The sequence below is a fragment of the Amblyomma maculatum genome, chromosome 3, assembly GCF_055883805.1.
Source record: "Amblyomma maculatum isolate TAMU_Amacu chromosome 3, ASM5588380v1, whole genome shotgun sequence".
Lineage (NCBI taxonomy): Eukaryota > Metazoa > Arthropoda > Arachnida > Ixodida > Ixodidae > Amblyomma > Amblyomma maculatum.
In genome coordinates, this window is record NC_139346.1 from 197,122,035 (window position 1) to 197,134,978 (window position 12,944).

At 46.5% G+C, this 12,944-nt stretch overlaps 1 protein-coding gene across 1 annotated transcript; it reads left to right on the forward strand.

Annotated features, from left to right (window-relative positions):
- Window positions 1-28: 28 nt before the first annotated feature.
- LOC146197374 (uncharacterized) lies at window positions 29-9,675 on the forward strand (the record flags this gene model as incomplete). The annotated part of the gene is made up of 8 exons (XM_084597178.1): window positions 29-87; window positions 830-883; window positions 4,312-4,359; window positions 4,989-5,060; window positions 5,517-5,611; window positions 6,095-6,139; window positions 7,396-7,455; window positions 8,945-9,675. Coding segments are annotated over 8 exons (1,164 nt in total), but the record flags the coding sequence as incomplete, so codon positions are not given.
- Between the last annotated feature and the right edge of the window lie 3,269 nt (window positions 9,676-12,944).

A 12,944-nucleotide genomic window follows, 5' to 3' on the forward strand; every position in this document is an offset into this window, starting at 1 on the left:
CATGCGTCTTGTTTAATCGTTGTTTCTTTCCAGGGATGAAGATAGGGAGCCCATTCCGGACGCGGAAACCATGGAGTTCTACCGAATGTGAGCGATATGCATTTATCACGAGTTATCCCACGCATGTGCTTATGATGTGATGTGATATATCAAGAGCTAGATAATGTAATGTGCCCTCAGCAGTACGGAGCTTGTCATATCATGAAGTAGCAGCTGCCCAGCGATGAGCCAGCCGGATTACCCAAAGTTAAACTACGACTAACTTTTCTTTTGCGCGTGACTCTCTGTCGCATCCACGTTCGTGGCTTTCGTGGTGGCCGGCAGAACCGCGCAGACGTTCTGCGAGCGTACCTGATGTACAGCAGTACTGCGTGTTGACATCATAGGTAACTAAAACCATGCCAAATACGTAGAGAGGTGACATTGGTTTACTTAGAAAGGAAGCTGCTGGTCGCAAAAAAACTACCGCACGTTTTTTGCGCACTTTGTTTATGGCCGACGTACTCAAAGAAGAGGAAATACACTGTTATAAGTTGCTTGAAGATGAACAGGCCATATATATGTCCTCCATTTTGGTCGTTTCTAAGTCCTTTCTCACGGTCGTCAAACACATGAGCACACAAGAATTGGATTTGGCGTCCGTAGTAATATCGTATTCTTGGTAAAAAAAAAAAGTAAAAATAAAGCAGCTAAAAATTAAAGAGCCACTGGATAACTTGAATGAATCCTTTGTGCCTTCGTGGTGGGTATATCTCTTTGCTTTCTTCTCACATACAGTTGTGCTGTCGACAAAATCCTTTTCATTTCCTCTTCCGTTGCCATCTTGCAGAGGTCCACCGGTTCCCTCCATCCTGCGGAAGCCAGGACAGCCGTCTAAACGTCGGTATGTAGCGTGTTTGTTGAAATGCTAAAGTACGTACTAAGTCGTCCACTCTGAGGAGAGCGTTGCTCTCTTTGAAGCGCTGTTGCGTCACGCACGGTCCCATGCCGAAGTGGCGTAGGTATTGGAGGGGAGGAGGTGGTTCGCACAGGCTGTCATTTCATTTCGATGCGCAAACAGGTTAGACACACTGGCGCCCCGACGAAAGCAGCCACGCGCTCGCGTGTTTACCCTAAGAGCGGACGACCCGGTCCATCTTCCGAAGTCTTTAACGAATGACCTGTCCTTTTCTTTGAGACCGTTTTATCATGGGCGCTGCCATTTTGTGTATGTGGCGCCATCTAGCGGCTGAGTTGTGAACAACCGCCATGCTGGTATGTGGGGTCCCATCCGCGGAACAGGCGACAAGTAGCGGAAATCGGCATTTTGGAGCTTTCGCATGCAAATTTTTGCTTTCTGAAAGTACCTAGCTGAAAGAAAAAAAAAGACATTTTCAGTAGCAGCGAACCCTTCGGTCAGAAATGACAAAAAAGTATACTCCTGATCAGGTCGGCTGAAGGCTACAAGCCCGATTACAATTAGTGTGTAACGTTTATGTGGCACAGAGGCGGCGGCGTACCACCGGCAGTGATGGCAGCTTTCGATCTACTTTTTATTCTTAAATGATTTCTAGAGACGGCTTGCCGTAACAATTTGAGGAAAGAAAGAAAGCGAATGTAGCCGTTTCATGTCACGTTTAGGAGCAATGCTAATCGCGCTAGATTTGTTGGGTCAACCGATCATTCATATACTATTTACTGCTTGAGCGGCTACTGCAGAAGTTCCCACGCCTCCACTGGGGTTCTATTCTTAAGTATCCATTATCCATTTCGGATCCATTTGCTCTACCCTGGCTACTTCTGTTGGGTGACAATCAGGCAGGGTGTTCAAGCGTCCACTACCAGGCAATCGGATTTCAGCATTGCCTACATGACTCAACCACCTGTTTGCCGGTATGTGCGGGGAGTGGCGATTACTTGTCAACAGCGGAAGCTGCTATCCTGCAATTTCTCTGACTGGGCGTTAGTTGCGTTTGTCTGATGCTGCCGACATGCTGACATCAAAATACAAGATAAAATGGACAAATGATACCTATGGAATAAGGACCTTAAATTATGTCCCATAATGACCTCATCGAAAGTTGCTTTTGTCAACAATTATATAGTCCATTTTTCGTCGCAAGGTTTGCTTACTGCAAGCAATCGCTGCTATTCCTATAATCATATTCCCATTTATTATCGGCAGCAAAATCTTACGAGATGCGTGTTTTAAAAAAATATTTTAGCGCTGTTTCACTTAATAAGTTGACAACCAATTTATTAGTATATCGTTGTCTTCAAGGGGGACGGGTTCTTTCATACTTGCATTAACCTCAGGTGACTGAATCGAAATAGTTCTTTACCTGGCGGCATTTCGTAAATATTTGCCGCAAGGAATATCATCCACTTGCTTCCCAAAGTCTGCCGTTGTTGCACGGGTATTCAGTTTTTCCGGTCCCTACTCTACAAACGCAGTGTTCGGAACTCGCACGAAAGGCTGCCAAAGCGAAACATTTTCGGTTGGGGCTTGAAATTCAGAAGCTGCTCGTCTTCGCCCAATTGAGTGAGTCGCAAGTGGAACAGCGTAGAGCAACATACGCGCATACCACCGCTGTTAATCTTTTATCTTCTGTTAATCATCTCCTTTTGGTTGTTATTTTTTTTGTTAATGCAAACAACTGAGTAAAAAAAAAAAAAAAAAAAGATTGCTTTAACCGCGGCAGCTCTTAGCAGCTAAACTGCGGCCGGCGGAAATGAAACGATCAGGGAAATGAAGGAAAGAACAGGGAAAGAAAGCACATCGCTCATTTTCAGCTAATCGGCTTAGATAATTTGCGGCTATTCAAGACACACTGTGTGCATAAGACTGCAACGTGTGCCCTTTCTCCGTAGAATGCCCTGCCGCCCCCGCTGCTATCCCGCGTCCCCACATACCAGACAGGAGGAGCCGCGCAGCGCGTTCCGGTTCGAGGCTTTTTTCCTCCTCGCCGCGAAAACGGTCTATACATGCACGAAGTCTTGGCATAACTAACAGAGCAAAATAAGGTGGTGCTGCCTTAATGACTAACCTAAGGTGAACAGTTTATGCTTTTGTGCCCTTCTTTTGTATCCTCATGGGATTACCTTACACATGTGTGTACAGAGCCGACAGGCACTTCGAACTGCGCGTAGGATGCCTGGCAGAAGTCGTCAGGTTCAAGATCGCTTGGATGCAAGCTCGAGGGGCACTTAAGCTCCGCCTTACAGTATACGGCTATGACGCGATAACCTTAACGGGTCCCTTCAGCGGCCTGGGATCCTCTTTGCATGCCCCTCCGCAGACTCTTACCCTTTCTTTTTATTGATGCGAAACCAATGTCCCATTAGCACAAACTCCGGTGTTGTCACCTGTCTGAACCATCTATGGCATGAAATTAGAATGACGTCACTATGCCGGTGTACGATGTCATATGGCTTTCAATTGTATTCACATAGCTATGATTGATGAAGCGTAATGTATTACAACTTCACAAGCCTTGAATCACGATTACGCATCCGAAGCAGTGGCGTCGTGTTTGGGAGCCTGCTTTGGCTGATGGAGATTGCTGTCAATCCAATGGGAACAAGCGGTCCGCTGGTCAATCGCTCGGCTTTTCGGGGGTACACCACTTGGTGAACGAAAGCCTATGCCTGAAATTCCCGTTGCCTGTGGGCAACCAATAACTCCCCAGCCGAAAACTACGCCACGCCAACGTGCAACGTTCACAAACCTCCGATATCTACTCCGTAGCGCGCCTCTCCTAAACTGGCCACATAATGGGTTGCTGGACATAATAATGAAACCGAAGCGGTGCCTTGTGTAGAGCATCCGCTTCATATTCGGGAAGTACCAGGCTCGATTCCTGGTGCCGCTGAGTAGCCACAGGTTTTGAGTGAGTACAAGATTTTCCCCGGCCTGGTACTCGCTTCCTCTGGAGTAAAATGTTTGGGAAAAGGGTAATTGACCAAAAGGCCTTGTGCAAGAGCATCTGTCTCGCATTTGGGAGGTACCAGGTTCGATCCCCGGTGCCGGCGGGTACCCACCGGTTTCCAATGGGTACAAGATTTCCCCCGGCCTGGTGCTCGACTCTTTTAGGCTGAAATGCTTGGGAAAGGGGTCATGGGCCAAATAATTGGGCCATATACTGGGTTTCTGCTGCACGAGGGGGACTTAAATATGTCCAATGGCGAAACAAATGGAAACGACGGTGGCACAATATCTTCTATCGCAAGCCCATTCTCTTGTTACTGTGAACGATAACTGCTGTTAGTAATCACCTGAAACTAGTCATTAGAGCCTCAGTTTGTCTTGACTTTCAACTTTCACCTCTCCAGGCTGGAAGTGTCCCGACGAGTGTCATTCTCCAAGGAAGTTTCAGAAGGGTAAGGCTTTCACTCGCTGAAACGACGGGCCACGAGACGCCTCCTGTAGTACAGGACATTGGTTTCAACGTATATGAATTCTCAGTTCACGAACGCTTTCGAATCTCGACTCCCTTTAAATCTAACTAACGAATTAGTGGGTCATATTCCCACGACACCATATAGCGCTAGGCCGCCTTGGAGCCCAGGCGAGATAGGGCGACGGCAAGCGTCAGGCATATGTCTACAGTACGTACACGACCAGTAGTAACACGCAGTGCGGCCAGTTGCCTTGCGCCTTGAGTGTGCTCTTCGCTTGTAAGACCGGGACCCCGCATGCGGAGAGCACGAGGCATAAGAACTAATGTGACTTCCACGCTTTAAGGTTGGTGTAGCCGGCCAGTTTAAAATACGCTCCATGAAAAGGCTGCACGCCAGCCGCGTTTGCTAGGCTAGATTGCATATTTATTTATCTTCGAATTGATTCATTTAATTAGGATGTATTTCATATCTGGCCTTTTAAAACGTACTTTGCAGTAATGTGTTACTTGGTAGTAACCATTAAGTTTTTTCCTTAGCTTACAGAAGCGGCGCTTGGCGCCAGCAGTTCACATGAAAGCGGCGGTTAGAGAGACCCCGTCTATTTTCAGGTCGACGGAGTCCCTTCCTCACGACCTTCTCTGCAATGGTCCGCCGCCTGGGAGAACGCTTAGGAAGAAACAGTAAGTAGTGAGATGTTTGACTTCGTTGCTATACTGGGCCCGTATTCCGAGTTTGCGTCGTTATCGAAAGTGTCGCTATCTCCCCGATCTCGAGTCATCTGATTGGTGGAAACACCGCAACATAATGTTGCCACCTTTTCTGGTTCCGGCGTTTCGACCAATCAGATGACTCGAGGTCACGTGAGATAGCGACACCTCGATAACAACGCAAACTCGGAATACGGGCCCTGGTGTCAAATTATATACTTCAGGTAAATGCTAAGGTAATGGCAGCCATATGTACAGTATAGCTTTATTATAGTAAATCACTGCTTACCACTGCATGAATTAAATACGCCAAAGCCAGAAGAAGCAGAAAATAGCATGAAACTGGGTTATAAGGCTAACAGACGCCGCCACCCCTGCTTGGCAGTGCCACCACTTTTCCTTGTTTGTTCTTGTCTTCCCTACGGCCAGGAGCGTGTCAGTCATCGCCTTCTGCTCGTTGGCCATGGTCACCCTGGTGGGAGTTTTCTGGGGATATATCATCCACGGCATCGTCCACGCAGAAGGTGCTGTCAACGCTGAACGCCGCATGCGTCTTTGATGAAAGCATCGCCTTGAGAATTCGTGCTAACACATCGCATGCAAGCTGTCGCTTGAATTGCTTTTCTTACTTTGCTGTCCGGTATCTGTAGGTAGCAACGCACCGGAAGCTTTTTCCTTATGTCTTAGTATTTTGCTGTAAGTTTTCTAGAAGAGGGAAATGGAGATGTTTTTTCGAAGTACAAGATGGGGAGCAAGGCAAGCTACACTACCCGCTAACCAACTTTTGGGAAAAGAGGGCGTGTCTCTGAAAATGCAAATCACGCTGTCGAAATGTTAGGCGCTGAGCCTGGCCTCTGTAATTTTGAGCTAGTCTAGCTTCGCTTTGGAGGCTGTCACTGTTTGCGAAACTACACTGTTTCATGGGGACAAAGGTAGCGTCTGTGAAAGTGTCTCGAGAAGGTCGTTTCCTCTCATGGCCTCAAGGACCGGCCTCATTTTCAGGGCAGGAGTGACGCCTTCGCCACCGCATCGAAACAGAGAATACGTTAAGGGTGAGTGGCTCTTTGTATTGACTGCGCGAGGTGTGTCATAAGTACAGTGAGCACTTAATAATGAAGCCCGCACAACACTTACGATGTGTTGCATTTTAATTTGCTTCATATGTATATTGCTTGCGTTAATGCATTAGTTGGTCATGTCAGTTTTCGCCCCAGCGAACGTCGTGAAATTTTCACAGTTATTTCAACACGCTTTGTCGCCGTCGGTATGCAAGGGGATTTTCAAGATGTTTTCAAACATTTATTTAAAGAACTGGTGAAGATATGTCTGCACGGTCTGAGCGGATGAGCTTTAGAACGAGGTGTATAGCCTATATCATGTACATGTTGAAGCTTGAAAATTAGACAATTAACTCTCATTTACTAATCAGCCTTTTATTTTTATATTAAGAGGAAATAATATGCTTTGAAGATAAAGCGTATAAACATTAAAGTTCACTCCTTTTTTAAATTTTCTTAATTCGTATCATGGCTTGAAATACCGAACGTCAAAAATGCGCATTGTTAGCTCGCCGAATTGGTTTTCCGGCATCGCGCATTCAGAAAATGGCGTCTATTGCATTTCTTAATGCATCAAATACAGATACAGTTTGCTTGTGTTTGCGTGCTTGATAACATAAAAGAAGTTTACACACTTTTGATAACAATGTCACGCGTAACGAGGCTATAAAATTATGCATTGCGGTAAAGCCAACTAACCGAGCTTTAAAATCGCATTTTTTCATACGATGTTTTGAACCACGCTTTCGTTTAAGAAAATAATCAAAACGAGCACTCACCTTTGATTTAGTGGTTTTAATCTCACAATATTGCTAATTGAAATGAAAAATAAACAAGCTTTATTAGTTAATTATAGTTAATTGACTGATCGTTTAGCTCTATCACGTACACGATGCCCATCTTGCTGTGGAACCCGCATGTCGCGAGACCGAACCGACATATTGCTCGTAGCTTTTAGAAGGCAAGTTTGTAAGCGATAAAGAAAAATTACGCAGTATATTAGCACAAAGGAACCTAGAGACATTTCAAGCAAAAGGCCTGACCCGTGGGTATCCGCATCATCCTGTTGCAAATGCAGCTTGATTTAATCGATGCTCGTCCGATGCAGCCTACTTTTGCCAAAGGAAACGACTCGAAATGCGGCAGTCAGTTTCGCCTGATTACTGATGAAAATGCTTCCTTTATATCTGTCGCCCATGCTATCTGTCGTGGGTGCTCATATGAAAGACCTTCACGGTTTTCTTTTTCAGCTAGTCCTGCAGAAGAAGTCCTGAGAAACCTGGAGGAATCAGACTACGCTGTTCCGAATTGTAAGCGAAACACTTGCAGCTGCGCCGCTGCCGAGTAGTGCAGCTATCACTAAAGTGCAGGGGGTTCGACGATTTTCGTTATAAAGCAAACTTTTCCTGCTAAATGCTTGTTAAATATAACAACGATAAACCTGGCTACACTTGTTACGCATGCCTTTAAAACGGTATATGGGATCACTCCTTTATTTTTCCTCTTTTTCGCGGAAAAATAAATCACGTGTACGTGTGTGTGCGTGTGTGTAAATCTGGGCCAGAGACAGATACATTGTTTTAATTCAGTTAGAAATTAAAGTACATTTAATGGGTCTCGGAGATACGAGGCATAGAAGGTAGGTGACAGTTTTTCGCATCTTGGTTGACTAAACGCTAGAAGAGCAGAAAACAAACGGCTTGAAAATATGCGTTGCAAAAGTTTTGTCTCGGCATCGTCGATATTGTGGCCTAATTCAAATTGTTCACAGTAAGGGCGTTGTAGAACGTTTGTTCTCGCTTTTCTGTACTCAGTACATACTCGACTGCTGGGTACTGATGAATCTTCCTTAGCTCGAAGCCACGGATTCGTTAAAACGCGAAACTCCCAGCCCGAAATAACAGTTCACGAACGTTCATGTGTCGGCAGTTCATTTCTAGCTACACTTAAAAAAAGCGTTAAAAGCCAGATGCGATTTTATTGTTTACTTAGAACTCCTGCGTACTTTACTTACAATGCACTACCGCACGGGAGACTGGTTTGACATATACAGCATACCGGAGAAATGAGCAATTACTCTTAACATAGGTTTCGAGCAAAGTAAAACCAATGAGTAGACACTAACAAACATCGTCACAATCAACACTATGCGCTCATACTAAACGCTGGCGACAATTATTGTTCGCTTAGCGCCATTGAAAGAAGCTGTGAAATGTGCAGTCAGAATTTGCAGGAACACAAAAACAAAAAACCTGCCGTTTATAGGGCAAACATTGCTGTCAGCAGGGCAAGAACTTCGCTTCGGCTGAATGCAGCAGGATTGATTTCGCTCCGGTGAAATAACACACAGACATTTATGCACCTAAATCCGTGTGACTATTAAGCGGTTGCGCCTTCAACGTTCAAGCGAGAAAGTCAACAGCAAAATAGGAAACAAGCGCGCTTGCGTTTGCGCGCTGGCGGGATGAATTTCTCAGCGAGTCCATCAGCGTGCATGATGATGATCACTATACAACCGCTTGCTCAAAGGAACTCGAAACGCATACTTTCGCCTTTCCACTTCGCCTTAACGAGCCTGTCAAATTAATCTGGCTTGCATGTACCATATTGAGACAATAACAAGGGCAAACTTCGATGCTAAATTAGGGCCATGTAATGTAAGACGGTTTTTTTTCTTCAAATCTTGAAATTGAAGACACTTTCTGAAATCTTTAGCTAAACAATTGCGCACTTTCTTAGAAACGTCGGGAATACAGCTTATTACCGCAGTAAGTTCACACTACGCGTCCGACTGTGCAGTGGTATTCCTCACGGAGCGATCGAGACGCCGCCGTGTACGGACGCCCGTGGTGGTACTGAGGCGCCACCCGTCAACTGAGTCGTCTTCTCTAGCGCCTCGTCGTACAACCGGCTGGAATAAATATAGATTCCGGCGCTTGAGCACTGGCGCACGATTAACGACACGGCGGCAACGTTTCAAGACGACGCGGCGGACCGCGTTCCAGTGGCGCTCCAAGGTACTCGCGAGCCCCGACTCCACCACCGACGCTGGCGAACCACCCGCAAACGCCGCCCGCACGTTTTCCACTGTGGCGCCTGTCCAGGATAACGCACTCTTTCCGGCAACTGAGGTCGGATTTCCCGCCGAACTCAGCAGCAACGAGACCCTGTTGGCTGTTGGTGCCAATGGTAGTTTGGTAACTAATTCTAGCGAAACTGTGATGCTGGAAAACGTCACTGCTTTGGTTGGCTTGTCTACAGAAAAGGAGCCGCCGCTGACTTCTGTCAGTGACGACGGGGACGACAGTGGTGACGACGACAGCGCCGAAGATGACGGCTATGACGTTTCTTCGAACGTACTGTTCAACGAGGATGAGACGTCCCGTGTCAGTGGCGAGACCAGCGGGAACTCATCTACTCGCATTCTTGTCGACGATGGAACAACGAGGGTTAGTTTCACAGTGGTACGCTCGAACGAGACCGCAGAGGGGCCTATCGTAAACGGCACCGACGTGGACTATTACGAGTGACGTGCTTGCTGGCGAAAGGGGTTTTTTTTTTTTCGTTTGCTCATTCACCCCGACTGTTTTGCACATCACGTTTACCATATCATGTACATATTCATGTTACGTTCAGTAAATATATTTACAGTGATGGTTGCTACTGCCCTTGGGTATCCCCAATAAATAATTAGTTTTGGGGAAAAGAAAATGGAGTATCAATGGTCTCACTTCTAGGCGGAATCCGCAACCGCGCCTTGAGAGAAGGGATCAAGAAGGCTGATTGGGTGGGGTTTAACGTCCCAAAGAAACTCAGGCTATGACAGATATCGTAGTGGGGGGCTGCGGAAATTTCGACTACCGGGGGTTCTTTAACGTACGCTGACATCGGACAGCACACGGGCGCCCTACTTTTCGCCTCCATCGAAAAGCGGCCACCGGGATTGCGGGAAAGAAAGGCTTACAGGTTTTTGAGTTGCATTCGAGAATGTAACTCAAAAACCTGTAAGCCTTTCTTTGATAAAAGTGTGGTAATAGGAAAAAGCAGAGAAAGAGTAACGCGCGAAATCATTGAAGCCGAAAAGATAAATAGCTCAGGATGCGCGTGTGTAAGCACACCTTCCATTCTCCTCTCAGATAAAGAGCTTGTCTTTCTAAGGAATTGACTGTTGGCACATGTGATTCATGTTTTTCTGGCGTTTATATATGATGCTTCAGGAGAATAAAATTTGTTGGAAGTTAGCGCTCGTGGTGTTCGTCTCTCGCTCTTGTGTCCTCGTCTTTTGCTGCGCTATAGTGTATTGGAGTTCTTCGGCCAAGCGCTGGTGGAACTCATGACGTCGTCCTTCGCTAGACACCCGTTTGGCCTTAAATCGTGGAATTTCATCAGATGCCAGCAGAAGGTACGCTAAGAACGAAGACCGCGGAGAGCGCAACATGCTAGGCAGCTACGCGCATCGTCGTGCAGCCGAATAATATGAATCAATCGCCTGGTCACCGACGCTTTGCCTCTGTAACAGCCTTATCTACACAGAAGTATGTGATAACTGTTATTAACTTACCGAAAATAATTTAATCTCCCGGAACGTTAGTGCATGAAGAGTAATCACTTTATTACAAAGTCATTCAGTGTAAATAAATACAAGTAATGAATTATGTGCAGCTATAGAACACATGCGCTAAAACTTTGGTGACTGACAACGTTGTTGGAAGCATGCATGGGCTATGCACATGGGGCAGTAATGTGTATACCGTAACGATCGTAACAACTGAAACGATCTTTTTTCTAGAAATAACATTGAAGGTTTATAAAGTGTTTCTTTTTCGGTGCTCGCCGAGATAGCTTGGCGCGCTAGTTGTAAGAAAAAAAAATCTTTTTGGCAACCTCGAAGCCGTGAAATGAGGGGAAAACAAAAATTGTCGGGGAACGCTTAAGCTCCGCCTTTAAGGATATGGCGCCATAGCGCAGACATACGCCTATACATATAAAGCCTCGTGTTAAAGAGCTTGGAAGGTTGATTCTTATTCCACCTTTCCCACTTCAAATGACCAACCTGAAATGGCAGCTCCTCTCAACTTCCTGATTCGATGTCTCGTTAGGTCGCACAAACCATGCCAAGAATCAGTACCCAGCCCTTCAACTTCCAGCGCCCTGCCAGAGATTTTTTCGCCTATGGGTAAAGTCAATGAAGGGCAGACTGATTCTAATAACACCCTCTCATGTGAAATGAGAGGCCGGAATTGGCAGCTCCTGCCAAACGTAATGTCAGACAACCCTGCGTCCAGTCAGTGTGCGGCTTTCTCAGTAGCCAGGGGAGGGGGTGAAGGGTGGCAGTTCCTGGCCCTAAGGGGCTGGGACGGTAGGTCAACGCCGCTTGCGGCGGGGGCTAGCTAGCCACTAATTTTTATCTGTTGTAGGCCGTCATTGCACCCGCCACCGCTTCGGTGGTGGTGGTGGACGACGGCTGTTGTTGCGGCACGCGTCTTTTTCTCCCTCTTTTTTTTTTTCTTGTCTATTTTTCTCTTCTGTCCGCACGAGGCAGTGGGGGTGGCTCAGCTACAGAGCCAGTAGCAGGCCCGTGCATTTGTTTTTCTTCCTACAGCACCAACAACAACAGCTATCGCCTATCAGCGCCATGCTCGTGATGTTTCGCCGGATTTTTCGCTATTTGTGACCATTCGCTAACGCACAAGGAGGTGACGGAAGGCGTCACTGTGCGGAACGGACGACCGGCCATCGAGGCACCGTATACGGATGACTGCGTGGTGGCGGTACCAGACTTCATAGCGACAATAAAAAGATCAGTGTATGGTTATAGTTACGATTTAACTTTATAATCGTAAGTTGAGCTGATGTTGTAGCCTTCTCATATTTTGTTTTCTTCTGGGCGCAAACTCTAGCTCCCTCGCGTTATATTTGTTGTCGCGTTATTTGCGTGTAAATACCTTAAGCGGGCGCTTGGCACACCGAGATCTGCTGAGCGTGGTCCTGCCATTGGCGAAAAAGTTAAGCACCAAAATCGATGATCGATGTCGAGCGGGCTCCTGCTATTGGCGAAAAAGCACCATATTCGATGTCGAGCCAGTTGCCAAGCTGGTAGAGAAGCGGCTGGTTGCTCCGCCTCCAAAAAATGCGGCAGCAGCCAAAGGGCCCCAGTCGCGCTGTATTATAGGCACATACGAGTGCGGATGCCACCATTTGTTAGCAGAGTTTCCCATGATAGATTGTATGCTTACTGCTGCGCTGGACGATGAAATAGACTATTTTTTGTCATTTTCGTTCATCAGTGCAGCAAGTCGATAACGTAGTCAAAAGTGTAGAGCCCAGGGGGTCTGCTTCTGAGCCGCTTCGTGCGGCTTGTAATGCATTGTCCAGTGTTCCGAATATCTCGATGGTAAGATTTTTTGTCTATACCCTCTCCAATGGGAAGGACCTCCACTAACGCTAGGTTAGCGCCGCTATTTGGATCAAAAGCAGACCCCCCGGGCTATACACTTTTGACAAAGGCTGTGCCTTTAATTTCCAGCTGTAAATCTGAAGCAAGCCGCATGAGAAATCCACCGACGGCCCCTTATTGAGACGGAACATGCCTCAACGCCACGAATTTTAGCTGTGGTTTTGACGCAGCATTCTGCGATAGGTTCGAGATGCAATACCTTTTATTACCACTAGTGACGACTACGTTTGTGATTGCTACGGTTTATGCAGAATGTGCCGCAGTGGTGGTTAGAGACAAAATTATCAGCTAGCCATTGTGCACTTTGAAACTTGAAACAAGCCAGTTGCTTTTTTTGTTTCT